The sequence below is a fragment of the Globicephala melas genome, chromosome 10 (assembly GCF_963455315.2).
Source record: "Globicephala melas chromosome 10, mGloMel1.2, whole genome shotgun sequence".
Classification (NCBI taxonomy): domain Eukaryota; kingdom Metazoa; phylum Chordata; class Mammalia; order Artiodactyla; family Delphinidae; genus Globicephala; species Globicephala melas.
Genome location: NC_083323.1, coordinates 61,191,229 through 61,215,621, shown reverse-complemented (window position 1 = coordinate 61,215,621; position 24,393 = coordinate 61,191,229). Strand labels below are relative to the sequence as shown.

Here is a 24,393-nt window from a genome sequence, read left to right as displayed (position 1 = left end):
GTCTGGAGCCTGTGCTCCACAACGGGAGAGGCCACAGCGGTGAGAGGCCTGCGTACCGCAAAAACAAAACAAAACAAAACAGAAAAGAAGTAGATTAGGGATAAGATCCCTCTTGAGGCCTGTGTGTCAAGGCTCTGTGTCTGCCTGCTGTCCGTCCTGGTGTTCTGGCACCCCGGGAGTGCTCAGTGCATTCTTGGCCATGTCTTATGGTTTATGGTTAGCTGATGTGTGAGCATGCCCAGGAGAACCACATGTAGACTCAGTCTTGATCCAAACATCACGAGCCCACAACCATACTTTTCTTTGCCTCCTATCACCGATCTCTCCCTGTGCAGTTAAGAAATCTGCCTGCAGATTCAAATTTGAACCGGTGGCTTGCATTTAAACTGCCAATTCAAGTGGGTTATATGTTTTTTTAAACTTTTTCAAGTTTTTAATCTAGGACAGAAAAAAGGTATAGTATATGTGATGCAGAGAAGGTATATTTTTTAGTGGAAATACAAACCACAAATACTAGATTGATACTGATTAACCTTTTCAATACATTGGCATTTCCAGAGCTCTTGGGAAAATATTATTGTACCTTCTCACCTATTATTGGCTTTTAAACTTACCTGTAGTTCTCTTTCCAAACTGGAAGCCTCCTCAATTCCTGATTTTCTATTTGTTTATTCAGCTAATATTTACTGAGTACCTTGTAGGCTAAGCCATGCAGATACACCTGTGAACAAGGCAGACATAATTAACTATAACCATGATAAATGCTACAGAGGAAGTAAAAGGTGCTATTAAAATAGTAATAGTAGGGGAGGGAGAAGAGTCGTAAAGTCAGGGAAGGCTTTCTGGGGGAATTGCTCTTTAAGCGAGAGTGGAGGATGAATAGGAAACAGGCAGGAGGGACAAGAGAAGGGAAGGAAGCGTTCCAGGCAGAGGGAACAGCATGTGTGGCGACACTGAGGCAAGTAAGACCTTGACTCATCTGAGTCGCTGAGAAGCAGTCAGAGACAGGGAAGTGCTTCCAGGAAGAAAAGAGCCACATGCTGGAGAAGGGACTTTCTTTTTCAAAAAAATATTGACTTAAAAATTGATGCCCCTGGAAGAATTGACAATACCGCCGCCCCACTGTTATTCCCATGGTGTAAATGGTGAAGTGGCCGTGCTTCGTGGGCGGCCCTGTGGGGCAGACTAAGAGCCGTGGCGGAGCGGGGAGGCTGGGGGAGGTGGGGAGGGCTGTGGGATGACTCTGACTCTGGGGGTTCTCTCCCCTCAGGCCTGAAGACCATCGTGGGCGCCCTGATTCAGTCCGTGAAGAAGCTGTCGGATGTGATGATCCTGACAGTGTTCTGCCTGAGTGTCTTTGCCTTGATCGGACTGCAGCTCTTCATGGGAAACCTGCGAAACAAGTGTGTGGTGTGGCCCATAAACTTCAACGAGAGCTATCTTGAAAATGGCACCAAGGGCTTTGACTGGGACGAGTACATCAACAATAAAAGTAGGTGGCCCCGTCTCTGCGAGTGGGCAAGAAAAAGCCTTCCAGAAAGGAAGGCCAGGACTGCTGGAACGAGCCTTGGGAACTTACTCCTTTCCCGTGAGGTCGGATGATATTCAGAAGCTCTCAGATATCAGCCCCCTCTCCCTCTCTCTCTTTTCTCTCCCTTTAAAAGCAAAAATGAAACTTTAGATCTTTTTCACATGTACCCCTAAACTTTTGCTTTGAAAATCAGGCTTAGAAACTTGATAAAAATCCTCTTTTCCCTGAGATATGTAAACCTTTAGTTTATAGAGTATATACCTAGTAAGGTTTCTGAATACTACTTAGACCTTAGGAATCAATCTGGTCTTAGGGAGTCGAGTAATCTCTAAGTAATCATTTGATCCTATTACAGTTAAGGAGTTTTAACAGGTTCATTTCAGGAACCAAGGCACTTGGGTCTTACCCTTAGGAATATTTGGTATAGTAGTACTTCTGTAAAACAATGGGGGAAAGTTAGCGGTCTCACTGTTAGTCACTCCTGAGGAATAAAGGCAGTTAGTATCTACAAGAAAGTGTTGCAAAGGGGATTTCAGGGACACGAAAGGCAAGCGTGCCTTCTGAGTTAAAGTGGGGCATGGTAACTAGCGATCAGTTTATCTTTGGTAGAGAGAAGTTATAAGGATAGAAGAGTAGAGTGGTGTAAAAACCCTTTGATTCAAGTGCTAGAACGTGGCATACAGATCTGAAGTACGAGTAGAAGTCAGGTGTCCGTGAAAAGAACACTGCACTAAAGGCTACACAGCAGCACTTTTCACTGTTAAATACATATAGGAAAATAGTTAATGGGAAAGAATTCTTATCAGGTTTCACTGCTGTCAGGAAAGATTTATATGAGCTAAAATCAGTAACTGTTTATTCTCTCATTCACTGAAATCTGCCTTATTCATTTCCTGCCTCTTCAAACTTTTCTAGCAAATTTTTACACAGTTCCTGGCATGCTGGAACCTTTGCTCTGTGGGAACAGTTCTGATGCTGGGTAAGTAGCTCACCTAATTTTATTCTCCTCCCTTAAAATAATTTGTCAGACAAAAATGGACAATATGTTCTCTTTCTTTGTGCTCATATAGTGGATCCTTAGTGGGCCCGACGTATTGGGTGACTCAGATTTTCTTTCTGTCTTATATTGGTCCGTCCAAAGTTGACATTTCACTAGTAGGTGAAGGTGTCCATAGTCTCAAGCCAAAATTAAAGATGTAAAAGGCTAAAGACAGAATCTATAACATCAGATATCTTGCCTGTCTCTTGAAGACTCTCCTCATTCTATCCTAACACAGTTAATAAAATATCGAATAAGGACACCGTCTTCATGATAGGTTAGCACCCAAGGTTGACCCAGAATATGCCAGGCCTGACAACATGGGGGAGGGGAAAGAGTTGCAGTGTAATATCTTTTCCCCTTTTTATACTGTGGCAAAATGCACGTAACATAAAATTTGGTCTCTTAACCATTTCTACATGTACAGTTCAGTGGTATTAAGTATGCTGATGTTGTTATGCGGCCGTCTCCACCATGCATCTCCAGAACTCGTCATCTTCCTACAGTGAAACTCTGTACCCAGTAACTCCCCATTCTCCCCTCCCCTCAGCCCCTGGTGACCACCATTCTACTTTCTGTCTCTATGATTTTCACCAGTCTAAGTACCTTACTTAAGTAGAATCATACAGTAATTGTCTTTCTGCAACTGGCTTATTTCACTTAGCATAATGTCCTCAGGGTTCATCCATGTTATAGTATATGTCAGAATTTCCTTCCTTTTTAAGGCTGAATAATATTCCATTGTATGTATATATCACGTTTTGTTTATCCATTCATCTGTCAGTAGACACTTGGGTTGTTTCCACATTTTAGCTCTTGTGAATAATGCTGCTATGAACATGAGTGTACAGCAACAAAGTTTAGTCCTGATTCTGCTACTTCTAGACTTTTGGCAAGCCATTTGACTTATGTGAGCCTCAGTTTCTTCATCTAAAAACGGATTTAATCACGTTCTCACTTTCTCAAAGGGTTATGTAAGGATCCAATTACATAACATATGTGAAAGTGCTTTGTAAACAGAGGACTATATAAATGTAGGGTGTAGTGTCATTATTTAGAGTATATTGGTAAATACAGGAGTTGGTGTTTTAAGATGACATGACGACTAGAAGTTCATTTAATTTCTGTATTGAAGTAGATACTAGAAATTACACTGAAATAAATATCAGGCGAGTCTTAAAGCAGAAGAACTGTTATAATCAAGGTCACTGAAATCCCCAGTATGACATGGTTGTCACAATGGGTGTTAAGAGAATCGAGATGATTAAGAGGAACTTCTTAGCCATTTGTCATTTCGGATAGCAGCTAAGTTAAATTGGGTTGAATTGCACATTGATATGAATCTAGGACAGTGATTCTCAAATTTTGGCATGCATAAGAATCATCTGACACGCCCCTTAAAAATACAGATTCCTGGATCCCATATCCAGAGCTTTTATTCCTAGGTCTTGGGTAGGTCATAGGAATCAACATTTTTCAGGTGATTCTGATCCTTGACTGTCCCCATGACATCATTTTTTGAAAAATTGACCTTGCTACTTTGTTTCTTTCCTCTTTTTCTTTTTTTTAATTCCTGTTTGTTGGCCTGTAATAAATAACCATCTATATATTTATTCTCTCCAAGGTCATAGAGATGCCTTACAGCTGATGACTGGGTAGGATTACATTGAAAAGCCGTTTGTTTTCCTTTCTGTCCTCAGGCAATGCCCAGAGGGATACCAGTGTATGAAAGCAGGAAGGAACCCCAACTATGGTTACACAAGCTTTGACACTTTTAGCTGGGCCTTCTTGGCATTGTTTCGCCTTATGACCCAGGACTACTGGGAGAACTTGTATCAATTAGTAAGTAATACCTCTTTTTCGAGTGCTACCTCTTTTTCTTTGGTGATAGAATTGGCATGAGGCTATGTGGGGTTGGGGACATTCTGTGTGAGAGACCTTTGGTGAAGACGTTACATAGGATCTTAGGATGGTATTTCTCAGAGTCAGCTGGTTTACAAAAGTAAGTGAATTCTCCCAGCTCTTGGCCTGGTCCTTTAATGCTCATCATGGGTAGCTGTAGAGGTTCACAGACTTGAGAGCCTCTCGCCCGGCCTGGGGATCTGCATTCTCTGCCTGCTTCCTATCATTTCACCAGAGCATCTTCAGTATTTCGCCTTTTGGATTTTGGGGCTTAGGGCATCTTTTTAAGAACTATTAAACACATTGTGCAAGGCACTATGCTAGACATTATAAAGATGAGATCTTACCCACAGGGGTCTTGGATAAGATCTTGTCCATGTTTTGAAATTTATAACACATTTGTATTTGTTCCAGAATGTTGTGACAGATTTTGTTTAAAAGGTCACTGCTGTTCTGTTGGGCCGCTTTGGTGACTCTGGGCAAGTCGTTTAATTTTGCTGGTTGTGGTGGAGAAGTTAGTCTAGGTGACTGCTAAGGGTCTTCCAGTTTAGAGATTCTCTGATGAGCCATTGTTTTCCATTTGACTCTAGCATTTGGTAATGCAGATTAGTTTGAGGATAAGAAATGTGATCTCCTCAGGCATGAAGGAAGCTCTTTAAGGGAAGTTTCTTATTCGTATCTCCTAGAACTCTTCCTTTCTGTTGTACAACCTAGTATTCCCTCAGGATTGAATCTTTCCCATGAAATATTTGTGACTTATGCTAAGTTTCAATTTGTGGTTGAGAAGAACAAAAATGCAAACTAAGTAATAGTGGGTCCCGTGTACATAACCGAAAACACAATTGTTCTTTGATGTCTATGTGCTTGCTCAAGGAATACTCAGTGTTCCTTGAGTAGTCCCCAGGGAGTACTCTTGGGATCCTCCTTCCTGTTTTCTTTTCCCTCCACTATCCTTTATGTCATACCCCTCTTTAAAAACTCATCCTACGGGGCTTCCCTGGTGGCGCAGTGGTTGAGAGTCCGCCTGCCGATGCAGGGGACGCGGGTTCGTGCCCCGGTCCGGGAAGATCCCACATGCTGTGGAGCGGCTGGGCCCGTGAGCCATGGCCGCTGAGCCTGCGCGTCCGGAGCTTGTGCTCCGCAACGGGAGAGGCCTCAACAGCGAGAGGCCCGCGTACCACGCACACACACAAAAAACTCATCCTATTGCAACAGGCTAAGGAAGGATGTCCCTCAAGATAGGGACTTCCTATGACTTGGACCTGATCCCAGAGATGGAATTTGTCTGTTAATGCTCTTTGAGGACCAGTAGATAAATGAGCTGAGGTCTTGTATTCATTTCTTCAGACTTGTTTTAGAACGAGCTGACAAAGTCAAATGTAATTCTTAGCCCAGAGCGATTTTTCCTTTAAAAAAAAATTAAGCATTTTTCTACAAAAGGAGTATATTAAGAGTATTTGGAAGTGGAAGAGGACTTTTTTGTCATAATGAATGGGACGTACTACCAACATTTACTGTGAGTTGAGGGTAGGGGAGGCCATTTGGCCATTGGGGATGCTAAGTGTTCTGCAGTGTGAAGGAAGTACCACACAGTGAAGTACTGTCCTGTTCAAAATGCAGTAGTGGGGGCTCCCCTGGTGGCGCAGTGGTTGAGAGTCCGCCTGCCGATGCAGGGGACACGGGTTCGTGCCCCGATCCGGGAAGATCCCACATGCTGCAAAAAAAAAAAAAAAAAAAAGTGTAAAAATTCAGTAGTGCCCCTGCAGAGGAACACCAGCCCATGAGTTGTTTTCAGCCTGATTCGTTTGATGCAAGCAACTCAGAAAGTGGTCTTTGTCTTTACAGACCTTAAGAGCAGCTGGGAAAACGTACATGATCTTCTTCGTCTTGGTCATCTTTGTGGGTTCTTTCTATCTGGTGAACTTGATCTTGGCTGTGGTGGCCATGGCTTATGAAGAACAGAATCAGGCAACACTGGAGGAAGCAGAGCAGAAAGAGGCTGAATTCAAAGCAATGTTGGAGCAACTTAAGAAGCAACAGGAAGAGGCACAGGTTGGTGACCAATTCTTTGCTACGGTCTTTCCTGCCATATCATGGTGACTAAGGCCCCACCTGATTGCCATTCCAATTGATCTTTTTAGGCATCAGTCACTGTCAAATAGAAGTCACTGATCTGATTAAAATAACCCAAGTAACAACTACAGACGGTCAGTCCAATTATTCCATTTGTCTTAATGGCCACATTGTTTGTGAATATGATCTTTTGTTGAATTTCTCAGCTGTTCAGTGTACAACTGCTGTGCTGGCTAGGGAGAAAAGAAAGTGGCCAGAGCAGTCTATATAATGCTTCATATAAGCATAGCCTTTTTGTTGAGAAGAACATTAGGGTCTCCTTCAGAGATTCTCTGTGGTCATAGCAAGTCTTGAAAAGAAGATACAGGTAAAATATGAAAGTAAAATTTGAAAAACAAACTTGTGATTCCACCAACACCCTAACACTTTACCTTTTCATCTTTATCCAAATATACATGTATTTTTACATTGTTGGGCCCATAATGTATAGTATAGTTTCTTAGCATTGATTTGCAGAGTTTTCCAAAAAAAGGATCATTTGGTACCAAGGTGGCAGCCACGTTCTTGTCTGAGATACTCAAGAGAATAAACCCCAGAGTTCTCACCATGCCGTTCTGCTCTGGTTATGCAAGGCTGTGTGCCACGATACAAATTCAGCTAGGAAAAAGGGATGCCAGGCCCCAGCCACAGGCTCCTCTGACGGGCTGGTTTTCCTTCCTCCTTTTTTCCCTTTTTCCCCTATCTGTGGGAAAGGAAACGACCTGTACTAATTGCTTGGCTTTGGGTGGCTCCAGTTCATGGCTTCTGATCTGCACTGTTGCTGTGGCTCCTTTCGCAGGCGGCGGCGATGGCCACTTCAGCAGGAACTGTCTCAGAAGATGCCATAGAGGAAGAAGGTGAAGAAGGGGCAGGCTCGCCCCGAAGCTCATCTGAAATCTCTAAGCTCAGTTCCAAGAGTGCCAAAGAGAGACGTAACAGGAGAAAGAAGAGGAAACAAAAGGAGCTCTCTGAAGGAGAAGAGAAAGGGGATCCCGAGAAGGTGTTCAAGTCAGAGTCAGAAGATGGTATGAGGAGGAAGGGCTTTCGGCTACCAGACAACAGAATTGGGAGGAAATTTTCCATCATGAATCAGGTAAACTCTTTGCGCTGGGTCAAATAAGCCTAAGAAATTTTGGTTTTCCTAATCTCACTTGATTCTCATGTTCCCCTTTGGGTTTACGTTTTCCACACCCATTCCTGCATTCTCAGGCCTTTTTCTCCATACCTACACGCTGTTTTCCTTTAGGAGGAAGTGTTACTCGCGTATTAGGGCTGCCCTGTGCTCTAATCCTGCCCTCCCTTCTCTGCTCTAAAGCTAGCCCTAGGACAACCTGGTCACCTTTGGCAAACCTACCATAGCAGTAAAGTCTGTGTCACAACCAGCAAGCCTTATGTTCTAAAACATCATGAAGAACTTTTCTCCTCTTAGCATCTGAACTTCAGAATTTAGATCAAATACCTCTTTTTAAGAGTTTCATATAATTTTAGGTTAAAAAAAAAAAGTCATGGAACTCTTTAGGTCACCTTATTTGAGTGTAGCAAGTTCTAGTAATTAATTATTCTAGATATATAGTGTCATGCTGATAAATTAGCCTATGATATATTAAAAGCCTCCAGTTTTACCCAACTTTGATAAATCGGGAAACTAAAAGAAAGAGAAGGGAGAGGACTTATGGATTATTATTGAGCATTGTATTACTATAAATTTCATCACATAATAGGTATTTTTGGATTTCAGAGAACACCACCAAAATCCAATTCTTAAGCCATTTAATTCCCCAATTTTTTTTTTAAATTTATCTTTGGCTGCATTGGGTCTTCGTTGTTGCATGCGGGTTTTCTCTCGTTTCGGTGGGGGGGGTTACTCTTTGTTGCGGTGCATGGGCTTCTCATTGCGGTGGCTTCTCTTATTGCGGAGCACAGGCTCTAGGCACGCGGGCTTCAGGAGTTTTGGCACACGGGCTCTAGAGCGCAGGTTCAGTAGTTGTGATGCACGGGCTTAGTTGCTCTGCGGCATGTGTGGTCTTCCGAGACCAGGGCTTGAACCCGTGTCCCCTGCATTGGCAGGCTAATTCTTAACCACTGCGCCACCAGGGAAGCCCTAATTCCCCCTTTCAAAGAAAGTTTTGTAAGGTATAGAATACATTACAGTTCCTGGTTATGGCAGTGTATTCAGTGTCTTTTCTTGTTTCCCAGAGATGATTGATTGTGCCTCTCCCTTACATCTCTCACCTCCCAGTTCAGTCTTTTGCTGGTCCAGTTCATTTTATCACAGCAGAATCTCTCATGTCCATCCCCTTCTTTTTATTCGTATTAATCCTATTTTAGTTCAGACTTTGTGTTACTTTGTTCTACTGCAGTTACCCATTGCAGCTTCATTCACTCTTGTCTGTCTCTCTCTCCTTTATGTTTTATATATTGTCAGCAGATCACTTCCTAAAACGTCTCTCTCATTATTTGTCACCAAGCATTTATGGAGTGCCTACTGTATGTCAAGGATTGTGCTAGGGGGCTTCCCTGGTGGCGCAGTGGTTGAGAGTCCGCCTGCCGATGCAGGGGACACAGGTTCGTGCCCCGGTCCGGGAAGATCCCACGTGCCGCGGAGCGGCTGGGCCCGTGAGCCATGGCCGCTGAGCCTGCACGTCCGGAGCCTGTGCTCCGCAGTGGGAGAGGCCACAACAGTGAGAGGCCCGCGTAACGCCAAAAAAAAAAAAAAGAAAAAAAAAAGAAAGGATTGTGCTAGGTCCTAGAGATTAAAAGGTGGTTAGAACACCATCCTTGCCCTAGGGAGCTTACAGTGTAATGGGGCAACCAGATACATTAAAAAAATTATTTGTGTAATAGCATTGATGATATTATTCCATAATTGAGATACACTGGGGTGTTTTGGAGGGCACCAATCTATCCCAACCTGGAGGTTCAGCAAAGATTTTCTGGGGAAGATCAATGAAGGATAAACAGGAGTTAGTCACGTAATGTACATGTGTGTTGGTGAGGGAGCAGTAAGACGGAAAAAAGGACATTCCAGGTTTGGAAGAAAAGTATGTTCCAGTTTGGACATCCCAAGTTTGAATTGTTTGTTGGGAAACCTAGTAGACACATGGATAGTCAAATGATAGCTCAGGGAAGAGGTCCTGAGCTGACAGGTGGGGATTGAAACCATGAGACTGGATGAGATGACTTGGAGAGGTGTGTCAGGTGGAAGAACAGTGAGCCACTGATGTTCACGGCCATCAGAGATGGAACTCATGGAGGAAGACAAGTGAACGGTCGTTAGAGGTGCTAAGAGAACCGACAGTGCAGTGAGGGCTGGAGAGCACAAGGGTGGGAGAAGGCAGTGGAGTGATCAATGGATTGAAACTTAACAGAGATGCTTGATGAGATCAGAACTGGAAATATCCGTTGGATTCGGCAATGGAAGTCATTGAGAACTTGAAAGTTACATTTCAGTCCAGGGTAAGGGTGGATGCCATGTTGAGTGGGAAGTAAAGACTTCTCATTCAAACTTCTTTAAAGAATGTGGGTGGGGGCTTCCCTGGTGGTGCAGTGGTTGAGAATCTGCCTGCCAATGCAGGGGACACGGGTTCGAGCCCTGGTCTGGGAGGATCCCACATGCCGCGGAGCAACTAGGCCCGTGAGCCTCAACTACTGAGCCTACACGTCTGGAGCCTGTGCTCCGCAACAAGAGAGGCCGCAATAGTGAAAGGCCCGTGCACCGCGATGAAGAGTGGCCCCCGCTTGCCACAACTAGAGAAAGCCCTCGCACAGAAACGAAGACCGAACACAGCAAAAATAAATTAATTAATTAATAAACAACTCCTACCCCTAACATCTTAAAAGAAAAAAAAAGAATGTGGGTGAAAATAAGCTTTTTTTTTTTTAATTTTGCGGTACACGGGCCTCTCACTGTTGTGGCCTCTCCCGTTGCAGAGCACAGGCTCCGGATGCGCAGGCTCAGCGGCCATGGCTCACGGGCCCAGCCGCTCCGCGGCATGTGGGATCTTCCCGGCCCGGGGCAAGAATCCGCGTCCCCTGCATCGGCAGGCGGACTCTCAACCACTGCGCCACCAGGGAAGCCCCAAAATAAGCATTTTTATAATCTGTTGGAGAGGAAACCCAGAAGAAGGAGGGTTGGAAGTAAAAATGGAGTAGAACAGAAAAGAAAGTAGAACACAGTCTTGGGAGATGTGAAAATAGGTGTAGCCTCTAACAGGAAAGGGGGTACCTTGTCCCCCCCAAAGACGCCAGCACAAGAGAGCTGGGTGTGTGTGGGCAAGTTTGTAGATGGGGAGTAGGAAGTGGAGAGAGATGGCACCTGTCAGTCTCTAGTTTTCAATAATGTAGGGAATTAAAAATCTTATCGAAGAGTTTGAGAGGTTGAGTCGGGAGCTTGAAGACAATAGTGACAGTTTAGAGTAGTTACTAAGAAGAATGGGAGAGGGAACTCCCCTTTGGGGTGGAATTCATAGCACTCCCCCTCCCCGATGCAGACTCCCTCTTCAGTCTCCAGCCCCTGTGCCCCTTCAAGCACCCTATACTTAAACCACAGTGAACTACTAGATGCTTCTCATACACGATGCTTTTCTACCCTCTGTTTTGCTCCAGAAACAGCCTCTCTAAGATGCCCTGTTTTTTACATTTCTGAATTGTCCACATTGTATTTATTCTTCACATCCTTTTCTCAAGAAACCTTCCCTGACCCTCCTCCATCCCACCCCCAATTGGAAATTATCATTTCATCTTTCCGTTATGTTTATACGTACCTCTTTGCATGTTGCTTTTTACTGTATGTGGTTTTATATTTACTAATGTTCATATCCTCTCCTCTCTCAGATAAAATCCTAAAGTCAAGGTCTGCTTCTATGCCCATTCAGGTATTTGTTGGAAAAATGAATGAAGAACTTTTATAAATCTGATTTAACCCCTTCTGGGACCCCTTTATGGCCTGGAACCATCTCTGTCTCACCTTCACCTCACCTTTCTCCTAGTTCAGTCTCTCCTGGGGGAAAGCTGTGATTGTAGCTTTGTTGTAATCCAGCCCTTGTCTTGAGAGCCATCCTGAGCTGGTTAATGAATACCTCAGTACCATTAACACTTTGCTATTGAATGGGCTCTGATTAATCCATAGGCTTCAGCACAGAGTTGCACTGATTGCTCCCTAGCTCAGAAATAAAGCTGGGCTTCTGAGACGTCCTGCTTTGCATGAAAATGTTCACTTCCTCTAATCTCCCCATTTGAGAAAAACTGTGCATTCCTAGAGTCCGTGGCTGACTGCCAAGACTTGCTTAGAAGCCCCACACAGTAGTAATACTCTTTGTCCCAGGACTCTCCTGCAGTTTCTCTGATTTTATCTGGAGGAATGGTTGCGGAAACTGAGCCCTAGGGAGATTTACTAATTTATTTAAGGTTATATAGCTAGTAGGTGTTGCAGGCAAGATTTGAACCGGGGGCTCCTGACTATAAGCCTTGTACTGCAGTCTCTAGTCACCCCCTCCTCACTCACCTCCACACGTACCTGGTCGTCTGTGGCGACTGGCTTCAGTTTTCCCACCGCACAGTTCAAGTGAATGTCAGTTTCCTGTATTTCAGATCTGCTGAGATCCTCTCGAGACATCTGCCCAACCTGTCTCCTACCTGTTTCTCTGTAAAATTACTGCTGTGTTTTTAGGGTTTAGGTGAAAACAAGTATTAGGTTGAGTTCATTTTTGCAAAGTATTTTAATTATTCTGTTGCAGCAATTCTCAAACTTTTTGGTCTTTATATCTTTAAGAATTATTGAGGACCCCAAAGAGCTTTTTTTAAATGTGCTTTCAATTTATTGTGTTAGAAATTATAATTAAGAAATTTAAAAATGTTTGTTTACTGATTTATTTAAAATAATAATGATAAACCCATTATATGTTTAACACAGATCATACATATTTTTGAAAAAATAAACTGTTTTCCAGATCAAAAAAAAAATTAGTGTAAAAAGTGGTACCGTTTACATCTTTGCGAATCTCTTTAATCTGTGATTAATAGAAGATAGCTGGAATATACCTGTATTCAGTCTGTTGCGATGTATGTTTCTTTGGTTGAAGTATTTAAAGAAAATCTAGTTTCATACAGATGTAGTTGGAAAAGGGGGAAATATTTTAACAGCCTTTTTAGATAATTGTGAATATTCTTCTTTGATGCTTTTCCAAAACTGGATAATGGTAGATTTTTAAATGGTTAGTTGCAATGTGGAAGCTGAAACTGTATCAGTAACTTGGTACTGTTACATTAAAATCCTTTGCTGTATTTTGCACTATAGGTCTTTAACTCATGAATGACTTGTAGCATCTTACATTGACCATTTGGGAAATACTGGTTCACTGAGTTATGCAGATCTTCGAAGTACTGACACACAATATTAAAAAATCACGTATATTATTATCTCTATCAAGCTCATAAGAAAAGTCTTTAAATTCTGTGAAACTGTCAGGCTCACAGAGTCTACTGTATGCCTGTGAGAAAATGAGAGTGATAAAGGCAGACATCATCTTAGTATTATTATGAATTAGTTTTAATCTTGTGACCCCCCCCCCCGCCCCATAAAAGGGTCACAAGGACCCCAGGAGTTCCCAGACCACATTTTAAGAACCAACTGCTGTGTTGGAAAGAAAAAGTGAAGAAAAGGTGAAATATGGCATGGAAGTAGGACATTTAAATCATCAATTTATTACATTCTAAACATCCCAGTCATTGTTAAGCCTTATCCCAGTAAACAGCTGACACGGATGCCCTGAAATTCCCAATTAATTTTTCTGTGTAGTGTGAGGGCTCCTCCCTCTAACCAACACCCCAGAGCTATTCTCCCAAGCAAACACCTAGATCTAAGGGAGTATTTTTAGTTAGCTGTGAGGTGACTGCCTGAAAAGGACCAGAAGCTCCTGGTTTGTTGACAGGAAAGATTTTGAAAACAGGACCTATCTCATAAACTAGCCTGGATCCCAGGAGTTAATAGGGCCACGGGTCCTGAGTCATAACTAAAACCCTCCAGTCCAGGAAAATTGAGACTGGGGGGTCAGGGGCTACCCTCAGGGTATGTCTCCTTAGGGAATTGGCTAGATCAGGATTAGATACAAGGGGTACAAGGAGAAATGGGACAAGTTCATCTTTTCCCCTTCCACATTTATTGCAGTCAACTCTTTTGCCAAGAATGGAACAAAGAATTAAAGGATAATAGATAAACTGTTTCCTTTTAGTGTGTATTGTCTCAGGATCCTGATTCCTAAGTGTTCCTGGGTCACTGAATTGGCCATTATCTTTCTATCACTTCCTCTCACTTTCCTATCAGTTAAGAATAGTCAGGTATTATATACTATATGAGATCTAATATAGTATATAGTATTTCCCCATGTAGTACATAATATTTCCTACTAGGCTGCAGGTTTCGAGAGGGCAGGGACCATGTTATATGTCTTGTTCACCACTATCTCCACATCACTTAGCACACAACAGGTATTTAATGATCATTTATCAAATAAAAATCAAACCTCTTTCCTAATATGGGGACCTAATATAGTAGGTAGGGTCAGCACCCAACGTCGGCCTTGTGAAAATCACAGATTCAGTCCAGGGAAGCTTGCGGTGAGAAGGGAGGCAGTTTTTTATTTTCTGTATTTTATGGGGCTTTGACGCGTTAGGAGCCTTGCTGGCTGGGAGGAGCTGCCCCTCTTGGCGCTAGTTTAATTCCTAGAGAGAGCGAACAACTTGCCAGGAAGTGTGCCTTTCATGTGCAGATTAACCAGTCCAAAACCCTTATCCCCAACCTCCTGGTATCTAATTCACACACCCAGCCAATATCTCCCGTGCCCTAAATCACTCCAGAGCCAGGACCATTCCTATAGCCCAGAACCTGTTTGAAATTATTCAAACTATCCAATTTTAAACTTGTTCAAAGGTGCCTGCTCTGCCTCACCCATCCCTTCCACAGCAAAGGCCCTGGGCCAGGCTTTTCCCCTCACTCCTCCTGCCTCCTGACTGACCCTCGTACCCACCCCCACCCCCCGTGAGGCCCTGCGTGGCCCGGCATGACATGGTGCGGCATGCCATGCCCCCTTATTTTGGGAACTGGAAGTAATCAACTCTTCTTTCAAAGACAGTTATCTCTGTGTCTGTCACCTTACCATACCTGATTAAAACAAAATCGTAGGTGGGACTTCCCTGGTGGTCCAGTGGGTGAGACTCCATGCTCCCAAGGCAGGGGCCCTGGGTTCGATCCCTGATCAGGGAACCAGATCCCGCATGCTGCAACTAAGACCCGGCACAGCCTAAATAAATAAATATTAAAAAAAAAAAAAAAGAAAGAAAGAAACCAAAACTCATAGGTGCGTTCTAACACTTAACAAATCTTCTGGCCAGCCACATTGTTTAGAGAAGTGTTTCTCAAACTATCTGTAGCGAAGGACCAGTTTTTGTCTTTCCCATTTCTTCATGAATGATACTCTTGTAAAATATAATTGCAATAAACTTCTAGAAAAATCATCACATTCTTGGATGTTGTAAAAATGCCTACTTGCTATTAAAATTTCTAAATGCTTCTCTCAGGTTTTTACTGTCTCATTGCAAGCCAGTAGCAGATTATATACTAGCATCGATCTGTGAATGGTTCAGGGGAATGAATCAGTGAGGGTGCCCAAACATATATGTGAAATGAGGAATAGCAAGCAAAAAGCTGGAGGAGGCGCTGACCCCTCTACCAGCTCAACAGCATGGAGAAGGAACATGGCCATGTATGTGCCCTTTTAATACACAGTGACACCCTCCACTCATAAATGAGACCCAGTGAACATTCTAGAATCTAACCCATGCAGCTCCTCCTCTCGGGTGCAGGGATGAGGCAGAAGAGCAGAACAAGTCAGAGTGATCAGGAAACGGGTCAGAGATGCTGCATACCTGAATCCTATTTTTTTAGAGGTCTACATGCAGCATATAGTATGTATTTAACAGTAACATTTGTGTAAAATGATCTGTGGGAAGTGGTTTTCTTGATGCAGTTTCCAGTAATCAAATTCATTTATTATCTCAGAGATTTGTGAGTTGCTTCAAGCCACCGCAAGAAGAGACTACATGACAAGGGAAATACAGGTTAGAGAATGAAGTGTGATAAAACTAGAAATATCCCCAAAAAATGTACCCACCTGGGCATGGGGGCTTTGTACATTACAGGAAGAGAATGGAACTGGGATCATTTTGAGTCTAGAACTAGAAGTGGAGTTCTAGGTAAAAAAAAGATATGGGCAGAAATATTAAAGAGGAGCCCTACAGCCATTCCAGGGTTATCATCAAAAGTATTATTTTAAAATGTTTATTTAGCACTTTTAATATGTATACTATATTGGCAGAGTCCTAGCCCACAAAGAACTTTCACAGTGGAATCATTTTACCAGAAGGGTAAGGCCTAAACTCTAAGGTAAAAATCTTATATAGCTAAAAGTTACTTTGAAATTCCTTCAAAGCCATAATTGGGCCAACTGAGTATCTCAGGGTAGCAAGGAGGATTGTCTGAGGTCAGTTGTCTGTCAGGTTTTGTTCTCTTAGAGCAGAGGTCCTCAAACTGGGATTGCATCCCCTCAGGGTACTTGAAGACTTTCTAAGCACAGTTTTAAGGAACCTGATTTCCAGATCTTTAAGTTACATTTTCCTACGCCTAGGGTGAGGCCTGTGGTCCAAAGTCACACCAGTTCTTTTCCACTTTTCTTTTCACAGTCAGCCTTCTCCCACTTTACAAAAGGAAGGCATACCTCTCTCTCATCCCAAATCCTAAGTGGTGCATTGCCCTAAGATATAAAAATCTTTGGAGGTGCGAAACAAAGGGACAGTTGAAAATATTAGGGTCTAAAAAGTTTTCTTTAATCTAGGAAACAAACCCATTGTAAGGCTTTCTGAATTTACCTATCTCTTATATACTTGTAATAAGAGTGAAATATAGAGTTATAATCAGGGGCAATGGGATGTTTTAAGTTCAGGAGCAAGATGGATGTCCCTGGGATACATATTAATACATTTATTAAAAATTTAAAATGAAGTCATACTTTTTCCAATGAAAATAAGTCTGATTTGGCCAATTGCTTTGACATTGGGGACTGGCTTTGCTAATTAGATCATATGGTGGGCATTTTTGTAAATTAAGTGAGCTAAGTCTGTGGCTTTAAGGTTTTGATGAAAATATCTTTAAAGCATGTGAGAACATCATTTTATTAAAAAATTAATGTTGGCAGTGATGTATAGAAATCGACAATATTTTGGTTATTCCAACCTTTTCTGTTGGGTTAAATATGGTTCCTTTAAAGTAAAAGAATAACCCCTGTAAGAGGCACCGATATAATTATTAGTTAATAATAAATAAGGCCTTTTTGATATCCTCAGGAATCAGGAAATGGAATACTTCTATCAACTGGGTACAAGTCCTTTGGCAAGTTGGGTGGTTTTCAGTTCTTTGCTTTCAACACAATTGAAAGAGGACTTGATTTAATTGTCAGCTGATAGAGCATTAAGATAAATTTTGCTGATAGCTTACTATGCAATTTTGGCATATAACTTAGAAGGAGTTCAAAGAATTGAGTGACATTACTGTTTATAACAATATTCTTCTGTTCCAAGGTACCATTTACATGAATAAGGTTTCTCAGCACTTAAAATCTAAATAATATTAGAAGGGAGAGAGGGGTTTCTGTTGAGCCATGTTTGATTCTAATAATAAATAATACTATCTACAAATATTTAAACACCAAAACACCAATTGGAAAAAAAAATTCATCTCATTGAGATATATTTTAATAAAATTTTCTTTTTAAGCTTAGTCATTACTTATAAAATGTAGAATATATTTGTGATCAATCATATTAATGAGAATTGTAATAAAAACACAATCCAGGAGAATTTTTTAAATTTCTTGGAGACTCATGGTCACAGGAAAATTTTCTTTTAATTTTAAGTACAGTTTATTTATAATTTTTTGTTGCCGAAAAGTATTGAAAGGTGATCAGTAAAATGCATTAAAGCATAAAAATATACATTAGCATAAAATTCTCGGGCAGGTGGAATGGAAGTATGAGCTGAAGGAGAAAAAGATGAAAAATTTCTAAGTGATAAATACAAGTTTGACTTTAAAATGTCAATGCTGGGAATTATATAATTTACAAATACTTAAACTTCTCATGAAAAAAACGTTGACTTTAAAATGGAGGAGGAGGGGACATACCATTTTCAACTGAACTAAAAAACTATTGGCATAGTTCTTAGCCTCTAGGGCATGTGGTACCCATTGAGAGAGTGGCAAGTGACTGGGCACTTTTAAATTCTCTCCTTTTGCCCAGTGTGGCATAGAATCTAACTTGGTAGATTAAAGGCACACTCCAGGTGAGCTCGTAGTAATGAGAAATAGACACTGAATGTATTTCCTGGTGATTCAATACACAGAGCATGAGATAAAAGCATCCTTTCAATGCATGGGTGAACAGTGAATAGAACTTGTGAACGGTTAACAGGTCAAAGACAGGTGTATCGCAAGGTTATGGGGCAAGGAGAAGTGAGTAATGATGGGTGTTGAAAAGCAGTAGAAATTCGACATCCCGAAGTGCTTTCTGGAAACACCTGTGTTCTGATGAACAGGAATGCAAGGATGGGGCCAGACTGGGGAAGCTGACAGCCTTTGTTCAGCCTCTGCGGGGTCCCCTTCCTGTCTCATGCCTCTCTCTCTGTCTCTCTCTCTTCCTGCCCCTACAGTCACTGCTCAGCATTCCGGGCTCCCCATTCCTGTCCCGCCACAACAGCAAAAGCAGCATCTTCAGCTTCAGGGGGCCTGGGCGGTTCCGGGACCCGGGCTCCGAGAACGAGTTTGCGGACGACGAGCACAGCACGGTGGAGGAGAGCGAGGGCCGCCGGGACTCGCTCTTCATCCCCATCCGAGCCCGCGAGCGCCGCAGCAGCTACAGCGGCTACAGCGGCTACAGCCAGGGCAGCCGCTCCTCGCGCATATTCCCCAGCCTGCGGCGCAGCGTCAAGCGCAACAGCACGGTGGACTGCAACGGTGTGGTGTCCCTCATCGGCGGCCCCGGCTCCCACATCAGCGGGCGTCTCCTGCCAGAGGTGAAAATAGATAAGGCAGCTACTGATGACAGTGTAAGGAAGTAAAAAAGTAGACCGAGGCTAGGCATGGCCTTCTCTCCCACTCCCTTCCTCTCTTCTCTCCCTGCTCTGTCCCTTCCACCCGGTCTCTCTTCCGCGCTCCATCCCAACTCGTGTCCCTGCCCCCCACCACTTCTGTTTTCTCCCTCCTGGTTTGTTCCTATTTCTCTCTTCAGCCCTCCTCTTTTACTCGCCCTGTTTTCCCTTTTTTCCTTGCTCCATTTTCCCCCATCTTCCTTTCTTGTTTCTGACTCTGGCCCTTTCCCCATCAACTCTTTCCTTTATTTTATCCCTTTTTCTCTCTCTCCATCTCTGCACGTCTCTGCCTGCTTATCTCTTTTCCTTCCCACACCTGCTTTGACTGAATGCCTCTGGCCAGAGGATCCTGCCCGGATGGAATGAGAAGGGCCTCTGCCGTCACCAGTGACCAAGTCTGAGCGGGTTTGGAACTATCATTGCTTCTCTCCCCCTACGTCCTCCCTCCTCGTAGGAAACAACTTGGAATTTAAAGCTCTTGTCTTCCTATTTTAAAAAAAAAAAAAGTAACATAGCTTTGAATACTTTTCTTAGTCTCCTCTACAAGAGTGAGATGTGATTTTTCCTCTTTTTCCAAAGAGGAATGTGCATGGGTGATGCTGAGGGTAGGAAGTAGGCACTGGGAGAGCCAGGCAAGGAGAGGTTAAGGAAACCAGTGGGGAACTGGACCTAGACATTTAAAAGGGATTGAGATGGAAATAAATCGAAGGAGGGGAAGGTAGGTGGTCAGGGCAAGAACACATGGTATATGGGGGAGGAAGGAAAAGGGAAGTGAAAGATGAATTTTAAATGTAATCAAATGTCAAGCTCTGGAGGAGCCGTATATCATAGCTTCACAAAATCGCTTGTCTAAGGACTAGGATAATGGCTCGCCTCTTTGGGAAAAGCCATCCCTTAACATTTCTTTAGATTCTAAGCTGTTTATACCATTTTTTCTAGTTTTAAATTCTTATAACCTTAGTGATCCTAATCCTTTCTACCTCTAGTTCCTTAACTTTCCTCAGTCCCTCCTTAGCCGGTCTCAGCTTCTTGAGATAGCATGTCGGTCTGTTTTGTTGCTACACTTCAGTTTCCTCTAACACAGCATGAAGATAGCCAGCCCTTTCATTAGCATGTTGCATGTGTGGAGGGAAATTGGACAATCAAGGATGGAATTATTCAGAATGATCTGTTTTTAGCACTTTAGGACAGTTGTTGACCGTCCTAAATTCAAAAGACAGGATATTTGACGTTGTCCTTCCTCTTCCTGACTTTTTATTTAAAAGCAAAATGTTTTCCCCCTTATGTTTGTATAGCTCTTCACAAGGTACACATTACTTTTGCATGCTTTATTTGTTTCGAATAAAAATTCCATAAGGCTGACAAAATGGAGCTGATTATCCCTGTTTTTGAGATGGGGAAACAGGCTCAGTGAGTTTGTACTCCTTGGGGTTACACAGCTCATCATTGACAGACTTTTCAGAAACCTCAGTCTTCTGCTTCTCAGTTAATTTTCATGTCTTCTCCGCCTCGTCACGTGGCCACTGCTCTTCTGGAGAACTGTTTGTTTCAGATCAAGCGTAATAGGAACAATAATGATAACAAACGGTGTCTCCAGCGCCCCCTGCAAGCTAGGTAGTTGGCCAGAATAAGTGTTATGAGTGACTGTCTTTACTTGAAATATAATTTTTTTGATCTTCACTGGTTCTATGTCTAGATGTAAATTTTTTGGCTCTGTAATTAGATAGATAATTATGTTCTCTAATAAAACAAGAGATGATATCAATGGAGAATGAGGGGTGGATCAGCATGGACAGTACAGTGGGCATAATTCAGATGTTGAAAACGAAAGTAAATTCTGATATCCTAGCAGTTTTAAAAAATATTTAAGCGAAATAATATATCTTGCTTTTTCTTTGAAGAGAAGGTATTAGAAAAGGTATCCAGGAAGAAGGAGCTTGAACTTCAGCTTAAAGGCAGCTGAGCGGGTTTGCGGGTTTTGTTTTTGTTTTTTTAGCAGCTTCTGTTATATTGTGTGGGAGATAAATTTGAGAGGCAGTTGAGCAGATGGCTGTGGAATGTAAGGCTGTCTGTGCTGCCTTACGTTGTGGCTGACAGAACGGCTGCCTTTGGGGTTTGGGGGGTCCTGCACACTCAACACCCTGTAAGCACTTAGGAGATGCTTTGCAGTGGCCCCAAGTGATGATGGTGACCGACCTGAGGATTCCCAAGGCCAAGAGGTCAGATCCCAAAGTGGCAGGAAGATGAGGTAGGTAGGACTGTATCATTCCCAAGGGCTTCATAACGAGGAAAAATTATTTTGTTAGAAGCCATAAAGAAGCACCTCCTACTTGTTGATGGTGTGGGGAAATATCTAAGTTACATTAATAGGCCAAAAAGACAAAACAAAACAATAACAGAATGCATATAGTTTGTGTGGTATGATATCATCTATATAAAGACAAACTGCATATAGAAAAAAGATGACTGACTAAAAGTTAACAGTAGCTGCCTTTGGAAGGGGAAATTATGAGTGACTTTTTTTCCCTTCCTTAACACTTTTCTGTTCTTTCTAGTTTTCTCCAATGGGCCTAATACTTATAGCTGCCATAGACTGAGTTCTGATGACACTATGCTAAGCACCTTTATATGTATGATCTCATTTAATTCTTATAACTTCCCCATTCAGTAGGTGGTTTTATCCAATCAACAGATAGACTTAGAGACTTAGTGACTTGTGGAAATGGAACCAAGGTCTTCCTGACGCCAAGAGAACTTCCTGACTGCTTATTTGGGAAGTAGGAAAAGTCATTTCTCTTAGAAGGAATTAATATATTCATAATGTTATATGCAGCCTGGGCCAAGTGAGCAATTATTATACCTCTTTGGGTGAGAAGATAGCGATTCTCACTGTCAAAACGTTTTGGATGCGTCTGCAGCTACAGATGAACTTGTCCTCGCCTGAACCATCAGAGTGCTTCCAGTTACATACTCATGCTTTATGGACTGGTGTAGGAGCCGTTGATGGTCCATAAGCTGATCTCACACAACATTAATGCTTGGGCTAAGCCACGTCTGTATTTTTTTTTCTTTAGGCTCAAATTAAGAAATATGATATTCCCTATGAAAAAAAGACATCCAGACATCACCTCATTAGAATCTCATCAAAAACTATTTCACATCTTCATTAATTATTCAGTTGTGATTGAGTGGCGATAATTTTTTGATAGTTTGAGAACTTTTGCGTTTTGCTGAAGCAGAGGATAAGGGGACTTTCCCCATGTCTTCGTCTCTGAGCTGGAAAATCATTGCTCTTCACTCGTAAAGGAAGCAGGTGCCACTGACCATCCAAAAACACACATAACTCAGAAATCATGTTGTAAATGCAAAGCATTATCTCATTTCATGCTCACAGCTCCTGCCCTCTGAGTTAGATACTACTATTGTGTGCATTTTACGAGGAGGAAACCAAGGCTTAGAGAAATAAAGCAACTTGTCCAAGATTGCACAGTAAGCAGTAGAGTTAGGATTTGAATCCAGACAATCAAACTCCACAGTGTTAACCACTAACCATTATGCTGTGCTAACTACAAAGCCCGGGTTCTTTATTTACTCAAATGATCCTGAAAAATGAGCATCTCTAAGCCCATTTCCTTATCTGTAAAAAAGAGATAAAAAGGACCGTTGTTATAGGGCTATTTGAAGATTAAATGTAATAACATTTATAAAATGTGAAGCATATTACTTGGCCCATCCTTGGTATTCAGAAACCAGTTTCCATTCCTTTCCCTGTACTTTTTTGGCCTTTGTAGCCTGAGAAGTAGACAGTGGGATTTCTGCTGAATTGCTTGACTTGGAGAGGGTCGGATTTCTTCTAAGATTCCAAAGATCCTTTGAGAAGGATAAATTATTGTACAGTATTTTAAAGCAGAATACTGCAAAAATTTTAGAAAGGCTTGGAACAGGAGATAAATGGCTGGGTCCTAAGCCCACTTCTAAAATGCTCTAAATTTTAGTCCCAAGAAAGGTGACTGGCTGGTAAGTTGCCAGTTATGTATTTCCATGTGAAAGCAGTTCAGAATCAATAACAAGTTGAGATTCCTTGGATAGATCTATAGAAATGTGGGCAGAACCTGCCATCTGCAGACATGGTAGAATATCTCTTTGAGAACGACAGCTACAATTTAGGAGGTTGGAAGTCAGTGGCCTAATAAACTTTGTGTTTGAGTTAAGAGAAATGCAACAAATTTGTATTGGGTTTAAAGTAATTAAGGTTCTCAATGGCTTCCTCTCTTACTGATAGTTTTGCACCAAGGCTCCTTAGGGGCTGAATTTTTAAAAGGCAGAGAGCTCCTGGCTTTAAAAAGTTGTTAATTCTCCTCCTCCCTCCCCAACAAAATGAAAGAAAACGAAACAAATAAAAATATACACCTCCATCTCCCGCCCCCCCCCAAAAGATGACCCCAAGAAATAAGGGAGGGGAGAGAATGAATATGTGATCTTTCCCCTGGTCCTTGGGTCTCAGCATGCTTGGAGGAAGACACCTCCTTCCCACCTTCCAGGTGATGAGAATTGGGCAGCTGAACCAATAGTAGAGACATACCTCACAGAATCCCAAGCAGATTCTAGGTGGAAGGTGACGATGAAGAGTCTGCTCCAGGTTTTCTTCCCTTCAACTGGTCATAGTCTGACACAAGAAACAATAGCCAACATTACTGGTTGGAAAGTGAAATAGTACAGACACTTTGGAAAACAGTTTGGCAGCTCCTCATAAAGTTAAACATAGAGTTATCAGATGACGCAGAGATTCTACTCATAGGTATATACCTAGGAAAACAGGTGTTCACACAAAAATTTATACATAAATATATGTATATGTTTTTTCAGAAAACACAGAATTTTGGTAGTGATTGTACTGAATCTATAGATCACTTTGGGGAGAATGGACATGTTAATTATATTGAGTCTTCCAAACTATGAATGTGGTACATTTCTCCATTGATTTAAGTCTTCTCAAGTTTCTCTCAGCAAAGTTGTATAGTTTTTAGTGGGGGTCTTAGACATCTTTCATTAGATTTTTTTTCCTTGGTGTTTGATATTTTTTGATACTATTGTAAAAGGTATAATTAAAATTTTTATTTTCAATTATTTGTTGCCAGAATATAGAAATACAGTTGATTTTTGTATATTAACCTTATATCTCATGACCTTGATAAATTAATGTATTGGTTCTATTAGCCTTGGAGGGTTTTTTGTTGTTTGGGTTTTTTGGGTAAATTCCATAGTGTTTCCTACATGCACAGTAACATTTTCTGTGAGTAACAGCAACTGCAATCTTTATGCTCTTCATTTATTTTTCCTGCTTTATTGCACTAGCTAAGACTTTAGATACAAAATTGAATAGACTTGATGGAGGTGTACATCCTTCCTTGTTTCCAGTATTAGAGGAAGAGGATTTAATGTTTCACCAAGAAGCATGGTGTTGGCTCTAGGTTTCATAGATGATCTTTGTCAGACTGAAACTGCTACATTGTATTTGTGGCTTGCTGGGGAATTTTATTTTTATGCAGAGGTGTTGAATTTTGTTAAATGTTCTTTTTCTGCATCTGTGAGATGATCATATGGTTTTTCTCCTTTA

The 24,393-nt window shown here is 41.9% G+C and overlaps 1 protein-coding gene across 8 annotated transcripts in view; it reads left to right on the top strand.

Moving 5' to 3' along the window:
* Positions 1-24,393, top strand: part of SCN8A (sodium voltage-gated channel alpha subunit 8) — a 177,849-nt gene that overhangs the window by 99,356 nt on the left and 54,100 nt on the right. For 6 of the 8 annotated variants that reach the window (XM_060306862.1, XM_060306865.1, XM_070046500.1 and 3 more), the window contains exons 7-12: positions 1,271-1,492; positions 2,447-2,510; positions 4,271-4,412; positions 6,318-6,524; positions 7,384-7,677; positions 18,339-18,734. In XM_060306862.1, the coding sequence (XP_060162845.1) occupies positions 1,271-1,492; positions 2,447-2,510; positions 4,271-4,412; positions 6,318-6,524; positions 7,384-7,677; positions 18,339-18,734 (1,325 nt within the window). The remainder of the gene's footprint in view (positions 1-1,270; positions 1,493-2,446; positions 2,511-4,270; positions 4,413-6,317; positions 6,525-7,383; positions 7,678-18,338; positions 18,735-24,393) is intronic. The other 2 variants (XM_070046498.1, XM_070046499.1) reach the window with 1 other exon arrangement.